At 42.1% G+C, this 17,498-nt stretch overlaps 1 protein-coding gene across 3 annotated transcripts in view; it reads left to right on the plus strand.

Moving 5' to 3' along the window:
- The window catches only part of LRP4 (LDL receptor related protein 4), an 84,872-nt gene that overhangs the window by 24,837 nt on the left and 42,537 nt on the right, over positions 1–17,498 (plus strand). For all 3 annotated transcript variants that reach the window (XM_068945739.1, XM_068945740.1, XM_068945742.1), the window contains exon 2: positions 16,260–16,406. In XM_068945739.1, the coding sequence (XP_068801840.1) occupies positions 16,260–16,406 (147 nt within the window). The remainder of the gene's footprint in view (positions 1–16,259; positions 16,407–17,498) is intronic.

Below are 17,498 nucleotides of genomic sequence, written 5' to 3' on the forward strand. Positions count from 1 at the left end.
CGCTGGAGCAGGAGCGGGGAGAAACGTTCACACGCCATTCTTGGGCATCCTGCTGGGCAGGCTAGGAAAGGGGCATTCCAGCTGGTCATGAGATTTGGCCGGACAGATTGAATTGGGCTGAATAGAGTGCTGGCCGTGTTTTATCATTTTTTTTTTTTTCTTAAAAAAGAAGCCCGCTGATTAAGTGCAACAGAACCCGATTAAAGGGAGAGTCTGAAACCTACATCGACTGTTACAGATATAAAGCTGTCAGCCTACCAGCATGTGATAACCAGGCCTTAACACTTTACAAGGCTCATGGGGGAGGGGGATGCTAACCAGAGTCAGTATTGCCCAACCTGTATTTACATGTTTGTATGAGAGAGAAGGACTTGTCATTTGGGGAAAGGGTTGTGTGCACAGTGGAAAACTTGTAAAAAGACTGTATCTCATGAAGGACAAGTGGTTGAAGAATGAAAATAGGGTGTAGGGGTAGTGTTTATGTGGAGAGGCTCTGTGGGAGTTAGTCATAGTCATCGTAACCAACTTGCTTGCTGGTGGTGGTTGCAAAGAACTTGCTCAAATGTTGCTGGCTATATTTTATTAATTTTGCAGAATTTAGCAGTCCTTGTCTATCTGTGTCGTCTTCTGTGCTTTCCTGAATGCAACAATAGGAAAAATACATGAAGAGACCTGAAAAATTCCACAGACTCTTTGGGGATTGATGCAAACAATCTTGGTAGAAATGTTAATACCCTTGTGGTGGTAAGGGATGGCAGTGTAAGACCTCTAACGAGTGAATTCTTCAGCCGTTTCATCCTTTCCTGTAGCACCCCCTGCACGTGGGCACCCACTGGCTCGGAATTGTTTCCGTGGAGAGGTGAAAAGAGCAGGGATACAGTTAGGAGAGAACAAAGGTCCTTTGTGGGCCTTTGGGAACATGAAAGCGGGATTGCTTTTTGCTGTCGGAAACTCCTCATTCCTTCCAGTTCACCTCTTCCAGTTCACCTCTACAAATAAGAAGGGATGGTGGAGGCAGTAGGAGGTTTCTAGCTGGAAGTTGCTATCTTCTTTTTACCTGTCCTGCATCCCTGGTCTTGTCCAGCAGAGACTACCAATGCAGGTTGTTCCCCTGCTGGCCTGGCTCCGCAGGAAGCAGTTGTCAAATGGAGGAGTATCCATGCTAAGTCCCTTTCTGTTGGGAAGAGATAGAGATTTATATTAGATGGAGTGTTGCGTATTCAAGATGAGGAGGACACTGTCAGTAAGATGGAGAACAGCATAGATCACAGAGTGAGTTTCGGCCAAGCACCTGCTGGAAAAGTAGTCCTGCTTTACTCAGAATCAAACGGATGGGTAGTTAGGATCTTGCACCGTTTTCCCTGTGTTCCCTTCCTGAAAAGAGAACTTGCTAAAAGAGCTGCTCCTGCAGTCTGCTGTGTAAGAGAACCTCCACTCCCCCAAGAACAAGGGATCAGTTGAGATCCCAACCAGGAAGATTGGGAATATCCATCTGCTCTCAGATGGCCAAGCATGAGGGTTGAATTTCCTGGCAAGTCAGCATTGACATAGTTAAGGAGTTAGGAATAACAGAGCTTCCTCAAATTCTTATCCTGTATTTTGCACGTGGAGAGAGGAAGGCGGATGAGATCCACTGTAGTTGCAAGAAACCATAAGAAAATGGAACCTAAGAAGTCGGCTGTTTGCAAAATTAAGTGGAGGGTTCACTTTTTTTCTGCACAAAAATCTTACTTGTTGCTGTCTTCCCACATTTTGCTTTTTGTCTCTGTTTCTTCTGTTTGTGCCTCTCCCTCCTTCCTCCCTGCCACCTACTAGTCCTGCTGTAGTCCTCTCCTGCAGCTCTGTTAACGTTTAACAAATTTCCCTCCCGTTCCTATGTTTCTTTTGGCTGTAGCTCAAGGCAAACTCCCCAGATCCAAAACTAATTTAGGGCTCTGAGCAACAGTAGCGTTTAAATGTTGGCTTTGTGCCAGCAGGCAGGCAGCCTCTTCACTGAGAAGAAATCTAATTCCAGTGTTTATTAGATCAACAGTGGCCTCAGGGCTGGACTTCCTTTCATGTTGGCCTTTTAATAATTGTAAGGCTAATACAGGAACTTGGGACCCCCAGGAGAGTCTCAGGAGTCTGACTCTGACCTTTCCTTTGGGTAGCAGGACTTGGATCCTGCTTAATTTGGGTCAGGGAGCATAGGGGAGCAGACTGGTGAAGTGGAGCAGGAGGTGTTATTTTGACTTCCCAAGCAGAGTGTGTAAATCCTTCCACATTTGTGCAATAGTGACTTTTATTTCCTGTGAGTATGTTTTAATGAGGTCTCTGGGGTAAGGACCTAGGTAGGGCAGGGCAAGTTGTGCCCTGGTTAAGAAGTGGACTGGGACTGGGTAGGATCTGTGTTAATTTCGCAGTTTGGCCACAAGCTCTTTGGGAAGTCACTTAGGGCTCAGGTTTCCAAGACATGGAAGAGTGCTGTGGTGGGAGGTATGAGTACTTTGTAATACTGAAAGCCAGGTCTAAATCTCTTTGGCCTAGATATGTAATGATAGTTAAATGTCTAATTTTCCACTGATTTAAATGAGTTAGGCATCCAAATACTCACAGATCTGGGCTAGTGTGCTTCCATTTTCTGTTTCTGAGCTGAAGAGAACACTTCCCAGCTTCAAGGGGTGCTGAAACTAAGTTTGTTAGTATAAAAAGGCCATCTGATGCTGTAGTAGTGGAGGCCAACAAATACCTATGGAAGATTTGGTTCTATAATTAGGCAACTTTGCTTTTTTGTACCTTCCCCTCCCCCCCCACCCCCGCCTCGGTGCTGCTGCTATTATTTCATTGAAGGTGAAACCCAGTGCGTACAATGTGAAATGGGTTGTAAGGGATCTTCTGGTGCTTTTCACTGTTGTGGTAATTCTTCTGGGGTGTGAATATGAACGAACTGTGGAGCTTGTGGATTTGTAGAGACAGAGCACCTGAACTGTTGAGGGCTGAGGAGACTTTGAGTTCAAGCAAAGGAAGAATGTTGCGATCACTTTCTAAATGTTGCAGAGGAGCCTGAAGTCTAGGCGCTGTGGGAGGTTCAGGATGGTGGTTCGTGAGCTGCCTAGAAAGCAAGCAAATGCGGGTGGGCTGGATAGGGGCTGTATAGTATAGCTGCCCTGCAGTAACCCCACCACTGCAGTTCTTGTTTCTCCTGTTGGCAATTCTTTTGGAAAAAACTTATCCCATCTGAGCCCATAAAACATACTTGTATTGTACTTGTGTGGGGTTTTTTGGGGGGGTTTTGTTTTGTTTTTTAATATATATTCAAACATTTTCACTGGTCAGGGTTTCTTTTTTACTTTTAAGTTAATCCAGTTCTCTCTGGTAGGCAGCACAGTTGCTGTGATGCCTCTGTGGTTGCCTGGTACCTCCTCGCCAGACCCACTCCTGTTCTGCCAGCTCAGTCTGGCCAGTTAATAATTGCCCCTTTGCTGCTCGTCCTGTGAGTACAGCATACTATCATGTGTGGAGTTATTTAGAAGAAGAGGGGAAAAAAAAAAATACAGAACAACTCTCTCTGTCCCAAGATAGCTCAGTTTATCTTGTGGTTTGTGCTTTTGAAGTCCTTCTGCCTGTGGGTTTACAGAAATGATCTTCTGCCTCCTTATTGCCACAAAACCACACTGTGTATCCTACCCCTTCCCTGGAGAACTTCTCTGCTAAGCAGAGCTATTGTGGTTGGCTTCTGAATCTCTTGTGTGGCAGAGAGCTGGAGAGCTACAAAGCTTAGATGCTCCACCGCTACCACGATGGCTTCTTTAAAGAAGACCAAAATAAACTGCTTAAAATGACCGTGCAAGAGAACAGTCTCTGTCTTGTCCAGGAACCTGGCTGTTCTATATCGCACCATAATGATGGGAAGAATCTGACTGTAGCCCACAAAAGCCAAAATAGGCTTTTCTGAGGCAAAACTCCTGTCCTCTCTTCACCCTCTCTGCCTGGGCAACAGCAGTCCAGCTAGCATGTTAGGTTCTCTGAAAACGAGAATTTGGTGACACATAAATTTTATCCTCTGAAAAGGGGTGCATGGATTGCCATGTCAATATGTTCTAGGAGGAGGAACGTGACTCTTGCCTTGAATAGCTTAAATGAAGCAAGGGATGTTCTGAGTTCTAGTTTTTGGGTAAAGCTGGGTATCGTTCTGAAGGGAGAACTTCATTACAGCTAGTCCGTTGCCTGGAGCAGAGGTGCTGCTCCAAGAAGAGTCCCTTTTTGTGAAGTTACAGTTAAACAGCTGCAGTTTACAGACAGTATATTAAGGCAAATCAGCATGAATTTCAGTTTTCCTTAATACTGTGGCCTGTAACTGGCAGTTCAGTAGCATCTGCAGGAGGGGGAGGCCATTGTTATTCAAGAGCATACGCAGGCAGGAGGATATATAGCAATCCTATATGAACCTGAACACTGGAGAATTTTTTGTTGTTTTTTGTTTGTTTTGGTTCAGCCCAAGTCAGGTTGAGTTAGTCTGCACAGTGAGGCGACAACTATGCTTTTCTCAGCTGCTAAACAAGGGATTTAGTGAAGTCCCAAAGACCCCCTCGGAGCTTGGAAGAGGACACGACAGGAATAGGAGCAGAAAAAGGTGAATGTTGGAACGGTGCTGGAAGTTTGTTTGTCCTAGAAGTTAATACGTGGTTTACTTAAACTATGAGAAGTGAAGTAGAAGAGGAAGGAATGCGTGGATGCACTGTACTGCCACTGCACGAGTGGCAGATGCCAAGCTGTTTTTCATTAGGTATTGTAGTCTGCTTACATTCATCTCCATTCAATGGAGGAGAAGGATTGCAGAGCTTCAGGACTTGCAAAATAATTCCAAATTTCTGATTCTTCCATGTCAGTTCTAGGAAGAGACAGAGTACATCCTTGCTGTGACTTCTGTGTAGCTTGGGTGCTCTTGCGGCTGAGGAAATGTAAAGCTCACCATAGGATAATTGCTTCAATAATTTTCTGTACTTTTGCTAGCTTTTTTGGAGGTGGATTGAGTTCTATGCTTTTGTGACCCGACCACTGCCAAAACCCAAGCTAGTGAACTTAAAGCTAGCTTGAGTAGATCTATAGTACACTCTAGAGAGACAGCAGAGATTGAAGTGGCTCTTTTGCAAGACATTGGCTTTAGCAACAGGAGTGGGGGCCAGTTTTTCTGGGCTCACTGAGAACCTGCTTTGCCCAAACGCCTCCTTTGGAAGGCTAAAAGTGGCAGCATTTGATTAAAGTGGTGCTTTGCCTTCTGGGGAGTAGGCAGGATTGGGTTGCCCATAACTTTTGCAACATGGCTATGGATCTCATAGTTTCCCCAATTTTAAACTTCAGCTGTTGTCACAGAAATGCCCTCCAAGATGCTTATGAATCAAAGCTGCTTAGGTTGTTCCCTTTCAGTATGTTCCCTGTTTTCTCCAACAGAGGCCAATAGTATTGCTATGCTCCTGTGCCTCTGTCGTCTTTTTTTTGCTGTGGTGGTGGGTTTTTTTTTCTTTTCTTTTTTCTTTCTTTTTTTTTCCTTTTTGGCTCGCTTAGTCACCTGACATCTAAAGGGTAGTGAAAATATAATGTACTCATGTGTAGAGATGAGTTGCTGCTAGCTACCTGCTGGATCATGAGAAAGCAAATGCTTTTGGGGATACATTTAAGTCTGTGGATGGACAGCAGAAAGACTAGTGAAACCCGAAAGCCACAACTGTTTGTCAGAACTGTAGTTAGGCATGATTCTTCAGCTTTGGTGTGCTTGACATATAGGACTTGTAGGATGTAATCTTGAAAGTTGAGTAGTGGGGACATGGAGGTTCGAAGAGAGAGAACTCATGCCTGTAAGAGCGTCTTCTGTAGCGTTTGCGTGGACCCATCTTATCCAAGCTCTACCTCTGAAGTAACTTCTTTGTCCTGGGCAATTAATGATTAGCTTATTCCCCAAAGCTTTAGGGTCTTGAATGTTGCACAGTGCAGGCCGCCGCTGAATACACTGAGGGATGGTGCTTGTCCTTTCTCCTCCTGTTAGCAACTGTTTACTTTCTTGTGGCAGGCACAGCAGTTTAGTGTGTGTATTCTTAGCTTTTTGTTGTAAGTTTGCTTTTAGGAAGATAGATCATGAGAAGACCTCTAGAAATTCCCCCATCATAGATGGAGAACTTGCTAGTAGAGCCAGTATCACTCTAAAGCTCACTTTAAAGTTGTCTACAGAAGAGAAAGATTAGAGAAATCTCTCTGTCTATGCAGTAGCAGAAAAGTTGAAGGAAAGCTTATGGGAGTTAAAATACTGACATTTTCTGTCCTGTAAGTGGGAAAATCAACTCTAACGTTTGACTCATCCTAATCAATATCTGTAGTTTCTCTCCATAAACGTTGATGTGCAAGAGTAGAAGAAGGATTCTTGACTGCTCAGTAAACTTCATTCTCAAGAATTGTCACACTAGTGAAAATCTAAGTTACTGGAGTAGGTGAAATACATCAGAAGTACCTGCTCCTATGGATCATCTTTTTAAAACAGCTTTCCTTCTCTAGCTGGTACTTAACAATAAATAGTCTAGTATCTTCAAAGGCTCCTGGTAACATTTCTGCTGTTGTGCTGTTATCTGCTAACTTTTAGTGTCTGCTGCACTATATGATTCATCATAAGTGAGCAGTAGATTGTGTTCATCCCTGATGGGACAGGAAAGGAAAGAGGTTATTAGCATGTGGTTTGGGGGGGGGGGGGGAAGGCATGTGTTTAAAAAATGGTGAGTTATTTGTCTCATGTTGCTGAGGTGTCTAATTCTTGTACACCTCAGCACAAGAGGTAGCTTTAAGGTAATGTTTTGAAACATTCATCTAGAGTGCGTGCACATTTGGAAGGGATACGAATTGCGTAGTTCCTGCCTTCCAGGTACTGGTGTTCTAGCCAAACAGTCCCTGATTGTTCTAGAGCTGATGGTGGTATTTCTGAACTGTTACGCAGCAGCCACCTTTTTAATATTCTGTCCATTTCTGAGTGGTATTTTGTTGCTGTTTAATGTACTTGGGTGTAATGGTCCTGTATGATGAGTAATTTACCACTGCATGTGACCACTTTAGATTTATCCCTTGGCTTCCCCATTGTAGTTCTCTATTGACATGCAGTTTCACATGAGCTTTCAGCTTTGCAAGGAGAAGCCGCTCCAGGCTAAAATCAACAGAGCATATTTCTTAATGGCATCCTTCAAGAATCATTCTGCACTTCATGAGACAACTTGGATGAAATGGTCTATACTTAAAGAGGGGAAATCTATAGATAACCAAATATAAGCCATGAAAGGATGCTTTTAATAGTAACAGGAAGGAAATTTTACAGCTGGGAAGCATAATGTTCTTGCTTCTTGGACTATAAGTTTATATCTAGGACAAATGAAGTAGTATTCAGAGAAAATGTAAAAACATAGGATAAAAAGATTTAGGATGCTGGATCTCTTCCAGGAAGTGCATTGGAGGTGAGAAGCAAAATGTCAGTGATGGTGTATTGAGCTCCTGACTTTCTGTCGTGACCTTTGTTTTACAAAGAATCTGTGAAGGTGAAAACAGATGCTCGCAAGTATCTAGTGTTTTTGAATGCTCTTGTGGAGAGAATGGGAAAAGCATTGTCTGGAATTGTTATCTCTTCGGATGCTCAGCGTCCTCTCTAAAAGATATCTATTTGTATTGACTTTGAACTTGCCACCTCAGGTTCATGACACCTGAAGAATGGTTTACAAGGCTGATACTGTGCTGGGTTTGTTGGATGGGAACAGTGATTGACAGGCATGTGGAGCCACAGGGCCAAACCTGCATTTTTTTGAGTCCTATGATAACATCTATGAGCTACAAATGTTTGAGGGATACCTTGTTATTAGGGAAAGTGGGACATCTCTCCTTCAGTGGCAAATAAATATGCATAAAGGATAACGGAATGGTCATGTTTCAGCCAAGAGATCTGGAAATTAGAGACAAGATATTTTACCTGGTTCTTACAGATCAGTCCTGGTGTTAGCAGGGAAGAGCAGCATATGAATCTGAAGATAGGAAAAAGTCACTCAGATACTTCCTCCTGCTGCCTGGACTCTCCTGCCTACAGAATTCCTCTGTACTTTGGAAATAGGAGTTGTCTACCTGATACTTCTTACCTGCCTGTGGACAGAGAGTTAATGTGTATAACTGGTGCTTTAGTGGTTGAAGGATTCCTCTTTTTATGCTAGGAATTTGTGAGTTGTCCAGCATGAGCTATTTCCATAGGCAGCGGAGAGGTCTGGCAGAAAACAAAGGATAAAAATCCTGTTTAGAAAAAGAGTACACAGAATTTTTGGTGATTTATTTTTGCCTGATTTGAGGAGCATAATAGTGAGCAGGGAGAAAACTGATTGGTTGATTCAGGCTTCCAGCTGATTCTTTTTGAAGTCTGGAGGGAGTAGTGTGCCATACCAAGGAAGTGACTGGAAGAGAGACACGAATAGCCGCAGGTACTTGGATCCCCATCAGCAGCTTATGTTCAGAAGTGGTGGTGGTTGTTGGTTTTAAATGCCTTAACAGCAGTCATGCAGTTGATTTATACTGGAGTCATGTCCATGACTTATGGTAGTGGGTTTGCTGTAAAACCTCTGTGAAACACGTAGATAACTTTTGTTTCCGCACCATTTCCCCCTCTCACATTGAGAGCACTGTTTGTTCCCTGGCCATCCTTCTCCATCAAGGTGTCTCTCAAGCAACTCTAGTATAATAGACTTGATGCATCTTCTTTGTAATTCATCTTTTCAACTATCCAAATCTCCCTGGGAATGCGTGTAACTCAAGATTGCTGTCTAAAGTTTCTCTGTCCTGTGAGGTTACAGGACTTCCTTCCCTCAGGGAGAGGATTGCGCAATTTCAAACAAGTGGGAAGGTGCATATCGGTATTTCTAACCAAACGGCAAGATTTTAAAAGGTAGCTTTTCACCACATGTACAAATGGAGTCACCTTGATTTAATCCTCTTCTCTCGTGTCTGTTCTATGCTGTGTGAAAAGCTATGGTATTTACTGTATCAGTGCTATTGGGCTAAGCGATACTGAGGGGTAGTTCCCTCCTTGCACTCGTAAATGGTGCTGGATCCACCAAGGTCTAGAAATGCTCCTCCATCTTTTCTTCGCCTTATTTGCTGAGGTAACAGAAATGAATCCTTCAGATGCTTTCTTTGTGCTGTGGAAACTTTCAATCTTTCCTCCATCAATCCTTCTTGACGAATTTTGTTGTTGCTGTTAGAATATTTTGTTCAGTTTCCCTATGTTAACCTGGTGCCGAGACGTGAACGGATTTTTTTACTCTAGATCTGCGTAGGGAGAAATTTTCCTCCTCTGTGATGAGACGTTTCTGCGTATCTAGCCTAAAAGTAGTTTTTTGGCTGCCGTATTGTATCGTAACGTAAACCCATGGCTAACTTGTCTTTTATTGTTCCTTGGTTTCTCCAGGCATTCCTGCTTCCCAGATTTCTCTTTTCATTTGAGTATCTGTTTCAAATTATTTTCCACCAGATGCATTACCTTTTTTTTTTTTTTTTTTTTTTTAAGAGGTTGACTCTTAATTTCCTGCCATAATTCTGATCTTCTAAGGTCCCTTTTGTATTATTTCTTCATTCTCTGCAGTGTTTTTAGGTGTTTGTAATCAGAAATGACAAAACAGTATTTCCTATTTTGGAATCATCTACTGGCTCCTTTAACATGATACTTATTCTTTCTTGCAGATCGTTACTGAAGATATTTAATAGGACTGGATCTAGTGCTGATCTCTATGGTATCTACTAGTTATCCCCTGCAGCTTGACTTGCTGCCATTTCTCATCATCTTTTGTTTATGGTCCTTCAGCTGTTTTTTTTTTTTTTTTTTAATCTATGTATGCTCATAGCCTACCCAATTTGAATTAATTTTTGTGAGTAGGATTTTACAGCAATAGTACTCTCCCTTTATCTGCACCATCTGTCCAAAGACTCTGAATGTTTGAAAACACAAGGTGAACCTCAACACACTGTGCTGAAGTAGTAGTAGTATCCCCACTTTTTAGAGGGGGAGAAGTAGTTTGGTAGAATGCTGTAGAAGATATGGATAAAATTAGGATATGTATTTAGAGATCTTAGTTCTAATTGTGTTCTTTATTGCAAGGTGTTCATTTATGACTTGAAGTATGTGGGAGAAGGAACTGTAAGTACTGCATCTTGATCCTTGGGTCTTTTTAATGTTCAAATCCTACTTCAGATTTTTTTTTTCCCAATTTTTTTTTTTTTTTTTTATCAATAGTTGTTTCTATAAACTCTTTCCTATTCCCTCAGTGGAAGATGAGGTTTTCAGTAGAGCTACTTCTGCAGGATCAGAATTGGACTTGGAGTAAAATGTGTGTGTTTTTTTTTTTTTTTTAAAGGCTTCGTGTCTCAGGACCCATTTAGCATTTCAGAAAACTTCGCCTGTTCCTGTCTCCCACGCCACAGACGCACATGGGCCCTTTGCACCGAACACTAGCTCATCTTGGGCTTGTGTTGCTCTCTTCTTTTCTTCAGATATTAATTAGCAGACATCCTATAGAATTGTTCTTCCTTATACTTGTTCTTCCTTGTGGTCATATCAAGTGTAACATTTTTCAGGTCTACCCTGCATTGTTGTGCCATTGAATATGAGAACTGAAGGGCTGTTGTGCCTCTTCCTACAACTTTGTTCCTCCTCACGTTTAACTGAGAATCACCTGGTTCAGGAATGAGAGATCCTCTCTTTTGCAAATTGAGAGGGGAAACTCTAAGCCTAGAGAACTCTTGTCCTCACTTGGAAACTGCCAAAGTAGATGCAATACTCGGGTTCTAAAAAGATCTGTTCTTCAGAGGAACCTGCAACAACTTTGACCTCTCTCCTCTGTCTTCTCCTTACTGCTATCTCATTCTTCCTCAAACAAAACTGTAAAGTTGTGATTAAAGCTTTTGAAACTTCTGGGATGTTCTTCCTAGTAGCACTTGAAGAAGTTAATTTTACTCTAGGCAGGCATCAAATACCTGGAGGCTCTGCGAGTACCCAGTCGGAGCTACCTCAGATACTTCCATAGTGGAAGTACAAAAAGAAAAAACTCTCTTGACTTTTATCAGTGCACGGTGTCCCTTCTGACATCAGACCGTTGTAGTGTAATGTTGCCTTTGCTGCGTTTGCCAGCAGAGTTCTGGCCTTAAACAATGGTCAGCAAATCCCTCTTCTAAAGCTGGATTAAGTGTACTTTCCTTCAGTGGAAACTGGTATTTGGTTAAGAGAGAAGAATCCAAAATTTTCAGTCTCCCTCAAGATAGGCAAGCAAAAAAAGCTGAGCTGTTCTGCTATAGAAATAGACTCAGGGAAGTGCTGGACAAGGAAGGAAAATGTGTCAGTTGAACTGTGTTCAAGGCCATCTGAAAAGTCCACGGTCTGCCCTCATCTCCAGAGGAGATGCCAAAGCAAGCCTAGCCAGGAAGTGGAGAGAGAGGGGAAAGGGTATCTGACGCAGGCCTTCTAACAGCAGGTGAAAAAGGTGTTTAAAAAGTCTGTTAAAGATGAATTTGCTGCAAAATGGGAATAAGAGCTGCAGCCCCTCATGATTTATCCTGAAATTAGAATTGGCGCGTCTACTTTTGGAAGAAACTATGCCATCAGAACTTAAAAGAACAAACATTTTCAGGCTCCCCTAAAAACTTTGTTCCTAACAAAACAAGGGCTATAGACTATAGTTCAGTTTAGTGACCACTCTGGCTTACTTCATCTTCCTTTGTAATGTCAATGTTTCAATGAATCTGTGGTGATTACAGGGCTGTTGCATAATAGCTCGAGTGCTGCATGTGACCTGGTCTGCAAAATGAAGCTTTGTATGTAAGTTTACTATACTGATCTGATCTAATGAAATGCTGATGGGGAAAAAACAAGCAGAGCAGCAAGTTGTTCAAGCAAACTCTCCCCTGTCCCCCCTTCCCTGCCCCCAAAAAAGGTGCCCTGGAAGAGGGGAGGGGGGGGAGCTGCAGAAATAACAAGATGTTTATGTACTTTTACTTCTCAGCCAGACCTGACATAACTGTTTTGCCAGCTTTTGCCCTAAAAATTATGAAGATCTTAACTGTCTTTTTCAGAAGGGTGTGTCAGGGGAAACAGCTCCTCAGGAGGGGGTTCGTTGATCAGAAGAACATGCAGATAGAGGATCTTCAGAAGAAATCTGAAGAAACTGAGCACACTATAGTAAAATTAAGGTGATGGCAGAAGTCAAGTATGAGGCCGGGCCTGTGTTTAGACTGACTTACTATTTTAAAATCTGGAGGTTGTTTGCATAATACTTTGTTACAAAAACTGTTTGGTTACTGGATCTTGCTGTTGTTGCTTCTGGGGGGAACCAAAGTACAGACAGTGAAGATAATTTTATGGTTGCTTGTAACTACTGCCAAGTCAGAGAGCAGGAAACTTGCATGATGGTAATATGAGGTATCAAAACGGGCCAGGAAAGGTGAGTGATGTTAGCTCAGCACCTTCCAGTGCCTCTGTACAGCTTCTGTGTATTGTTTGTATGTGTTATGTTGTTAAAATGCCTCCCTTTTTTTGCCTCTTGCATAAGTGAAGTGATTTTTGATTACAGAGGGTTGGTTAAAATGTCCAAGTCTCCAGCGTGATGAAAACTTTTAGGAAAGCGTTTGCCACAACTAAGCCCTGCGGTGCCCCTTTTTGTTCCTGCTTTAGAGGAGTGTGCAAAAGTGTAAGTAGATATTTCTGCTTTGATTGTTGGTCCAGTTGCCTGAAGGGCAAGTGCTGACTTCTGTCTTGTTCCTGGATCCCCCTGACTGGGTTTGAAACATGAGACAGTAGGGTTGTGTTCCACCCTAGTGCATGCTTGGTTAGTTTTCTGTCTCATGCTCCCTATATTTAGCGAGAGCTTGATGTCAAAAGTATAAGGCTTCCATTGAGGCTTCTCACACCAACTGCACTCCTTCCGCTTGTCTTTGAGGTGATTGGAGAAAATGTGCTTCTGATCTTTATCCTTCCTGGCCCTCTCCTGTTACAGAGGGTAACGTCACCAGAGCTCTGAGCGCAGAGAAAAAAGCAAGAGATACCAAGGGCGAAATACTATTCCCATTGAAATCATTGAGAAAATTCCTGTTGACTGCAGGAGGTCCTAGGTTTCACTCAGCCTGTTCTTTTCATAGGAAGAATGCTATTCATCCAGGATTAGTTCTTCTGCTATTGGTTACATATTGGAATTGCTACTGTACTTTAAAAAAGGCTTTTTCTTAATCATCTTCCTTCAAGCGGAGAAGTGTTGGTGCTCTCTGAATAAACGCACTTTGGTTGCCCAAGTATAAGACAAGGGTAAATCATGATTTATAAAATGCATCATTGTAAGGACTAGAAGGTTAGTTATCCTAAAGATGACAAACCACAAAGCATTAGACCCACAAAGGTCATAATTTAGAATAGTTAAGCAAAGTAAGTTTATATATTAGTACCACAGATACAGGCTTCTGCATATAACAGGGATGGTGTTTGGGTCATAACGTATCCTTCAACTTGCAACAGTGTCTGTAGCATGGTAAAAACACAAGCCAGAGATGGCTGAACATAGCAATTGCAATGAGGGAGAAATACATACTGGGTAGAATCTGATATTAGTTGTAGTAACTTTGGAAGATAGCAGTGTGTTTGGCAACACAGCAGATGAAGTTGCAGTTTGCAGGTTTCTCAGCATTTTAAGTAACTGCAGTATTTCTTCCTCTACTTGTTCCAGAGCTGTGCTTCTGTGCTGCTGTTGTGCAGTTAAAAAACCTCTTGCTTTTACTTTTTCCCAACTTCTCTCGCATTTGTATTTATCTAGAAATAATTTAATAAATGTTCCCTAATTTTAAGAACTAGTTGCCTTGCTGTTTATCCTTTTCTGTTGGTGAAGCTACCCCATGGCATGCTGGGGCCTGGGTAGGAAAGAGACAGCCACTTGTACTTTGATATTTATGTTTTTATGGAGGAAATGAGGCATCATCCTGGTGTGTCCCAACAGCAATGGACATTGGATTTCAAAGTAGCTGGGAGAAGTGCTTGGGGGTACTGTTGAGCAAAATGGTAGAATTGCCTTGGAAAATGTAATTTAAACAACAGCCACCTTGGGTAGCGTATACAGCCAGTTCTACCTTTCTAAGTTAGGGGTAGGCTCCAGCAGAAGGTGGTTTGTCCTGAATTTCCTGTGCTGCCAGTTTGAAGGAACTTCTGTGTTTTTTTTTTCTTTTTTGGGGAGATTTGTGGTTCTTCTGAATTTCCTTGTGATTATTTCTAATAGTTGGGTGTGTTAAGTAGATGATGCATTGCTTTCCCTTAGGGATAGCTGGGTTGCCTCTGACTCTCATCAGACTTTCTCTACTTAAATTTGTCTTTAGACGTCTGCATCACCCAGCTATTTTCTTTTTTTTGTCAACCTTTGCTCTGGCCATACTTGGTAAGTCCATTGAGCATCTGATCACCCTGTCCCCTTTCATTTGCCTTTTCTTCTTTCTTCTCCTTATTAACCTATATTCTTCCTGTTTCTGTTCCTTTTTAACATCAGACATTGATTGCTTTCTCTAGTCTCTGCAGTAATGCCTTGAAATGTTCTTTTTCTACTAAGCCTCTTAAATAGAACCTGTAGTCAGGGGAAAGAATGAAAAGCTTATTGCACCCATGGCAGCCTATTAAAAGGGAGACATGGCAACCCCTTCAGTTGGCCCAATTCAGCAGCTTGTGGATGCACTTGGGAAATGGTTTGTTGTGAGGGCTTGCAGCCTGCAGTGTAACAGTGGGGGCAGGCAGCAGGGGCTGGCAGAAACCTCCTAAGCCAGTTTTGCTGCAGAAGTTTGTCAAGAAACTGTTCCTCAAAGAAGATATGCAGCTGCTCTAAACATAAATCTTAGCTTAACTTGCCTAAGTAGTTGTCTTCGTTAGAGGGAGTTCCAATACTGAGAAAGCTTGTGGAACGATTACACACATAAAATGTTGCAGATACTGCTTTTCTCAATTAGAAAAGGAAATAAGGAAATTATGAGTTTTCCTTCTTTTTTTTTTTCCGCTTATGGTTTTGTGGTTAGGTTGTTACAGTTTATGACTCATCTCAGATTTACTAAATGTAACAAATGAGATCAGTAAGTTCAGGGGGGTATATAACTACCACTTAGTGCACATATCCCTGTAATTCTTTCCTTATGACTGTTATTGCTTAATCTGAGACCTTTAGGTTTGCTTGAATTGCAGAAAGAAGGAATCCTGCAAAAAGAATTGAGCCATAGTAGCCTGAGGGCACTGTTGATTGATAGGATAATCATTTGTTTAGCAGTGATATTGATTATACTGATTGTCTAGCTAACTTCAGACAGAAGTCCAAGTATGACCTTTTCCATTTTGAGAGGTGGGCAGTAGCCTGTCTTCTCTCAAGGCAGAGATTTATGAACAGAATATATGGGGTAACATCATAAATAGTTGCATTTGCACAGGTGTGAAGGTCTGAGTTGTTGTGCAGAGTATCGCCCTGTAGCTGGGAGAAGGGAGAAGAAAGTTGAGAGCTTATTGCTGACTCTAATGCTGAAGAAAGTGTTCTTACGGGATTATACTTTGACATTTGGACTGCATTTTCTTTTGGTCAGTTTGTAGAGTTGAAAGTCCTCTTCCCTTGCTTCTGTGAATGTCATTTACACACAGGACAATGTTACAGGTTAATCCCTATAGACAAATAGGAAATGATGTAATTTTTTGTCTTTCACTGGAATCTGAAGGGTCTAAAGCTGTGGAATGGAGAAGCTTTTGTGTCCAGAAAGCACAGGGTCCAGAGAAGACCACCCCCCCCCACACACACACACACAATAACTCTCAGAAGTGGAATTATTGATATCCTTTCTGTGGTGCTTTCAGAACTAAGTAGAGCAGCATCAGTACTGTGCTCTAGGAGAGGGCTGTACTAATAAAATAAGGAATCTCAGTCATCAGAGTACCTTTTTTATTTGCTTGTGACCAATGCTGAGTTATTTTCCGGCTAGCTGATTCCTAGATCTCTTTTTGGCAGGTTGCTGTTTGCTGTTCCCCTCAGATAGTTCCAATGAGGAAATTGGGCATAGTACTTGATCTCCTGTTTCAGCAATGTGAGAGGGGTGACTGATTTTCTTTGCAATAGCGTATGTGTTCATACATGCAGTACGTACGAGGAGAAGAGTTGTATTTTATGTACTTACTCACCCTAAAATCGATGGATCGCTTCAAAATACCTTTTCTGTTTGTTCTTTTGCAGGTGTAACAAGTAGCACTGAATGCTCCTGTGGACGTAATCACTTTACTTGTGCTGTCAGCGCTTTTGGTGAATGTACGTGCATCCCTGCTCAGTGGCAATGTGATGGAGACAACGACTGTGGAGACCACAGTGATGAAGATGGCTGCAGTAAGAAAACCGTTCTTGATGTGTGTTTGTGAAAGCTAATTGTCTTCACTTTCCTCGGCAGATACTTCTCTCTGTTTTACAGGCCCATCCAAGTTTTTGTATGACACATATAAGACTACAGATAGCATACTTTAAACTGACTCCTGTACTACTCCTTTGTCTAACACTGTGTCCACTCACACAAGGCAAAGTGAAAGCCTCTCTCTGCCTTTGGCAGCTTTTAAAAAAAGGTTTATAAAGGGTGTCTGTGCTTTAGAAGGAGAAGAGAAAGAGTGAGAGAAGTATCTCTTTTTTCCTCTCTTGCAAAAGTGGTATCTGCACACCAGGTTATATAGCTCTGCTACAAGTAATAATAGAATAACTAAACAATGTGAATAATTGTATTCAGGACTGTGGGTGTCTTCCCTCTTAAGGAACATTCTGGTTTCTATCCTGGCTGCCATGTGAAGGGAGAGGAAGGTGAGCACTGTAATTGACCTTCATTCGTTTGGATCTCCTGGGAGAGGTTGTCTCGCAACAGATGCCAGCATCTATGTAGCTGAGCCCACCAAGATGAGAACTGACGAAAAGTGGCTCTCAGTAGGTTTAGCACAATGTAAATGAATTGGAACAGAAAACCCCTTCCCCTGGGGCCATGAGTAAATTGCTTTCTTCCCTTATCTCTTTGGATTCCCCAGATATAGATGGAATTAAAGGGTGGTAAAAAGGCTCGATTTCATGAAACTCCTTTCCTGAACGTTTCCCTAGAGCCAAAGATTTCAGATTCCTATCAGTGGACGTGGTAGAGGAATTTATTTTCCTCTGTTGGATGTGTCCCTAACCTTCCATGGTTTCCACTCTTGCCTGCTGTGGGAAAAGGAGTTTTCCTTATCTTTGGAATACTGTTTTTGGGAGTCTGCTCTTCCTTAAGTGTGAGAGAACTTAGCCTAGCTATAGGGGAACTTATTTCCATTTTACTTCTTTTTTTCTTACAATTTTGCATAAAATACTTAGAAACATGGAAAAAGTTGGAGGGGAAATTGGTTCTTGAAAATAGATCACCAGCAAGCTGAGGAGATCAGTGTTCTGGTATAAAGATGACTAGTGAAAGGA

This window comes from Struthio camelus, chromosome 5 (genome assembly GCF_040807025.1).
Source record: "Struthio camelus isolate bStrCam1 chromosome 5, bStrCam1.hap1, whole genome shotgun sequence".
Classification (NCBI taxonomy): domain Eukaryota; kingdom Metazoa; phylum Chordata; class Aves; order Struthioniformes; family Struthionidae; genus Struthio; species Struthio camelus.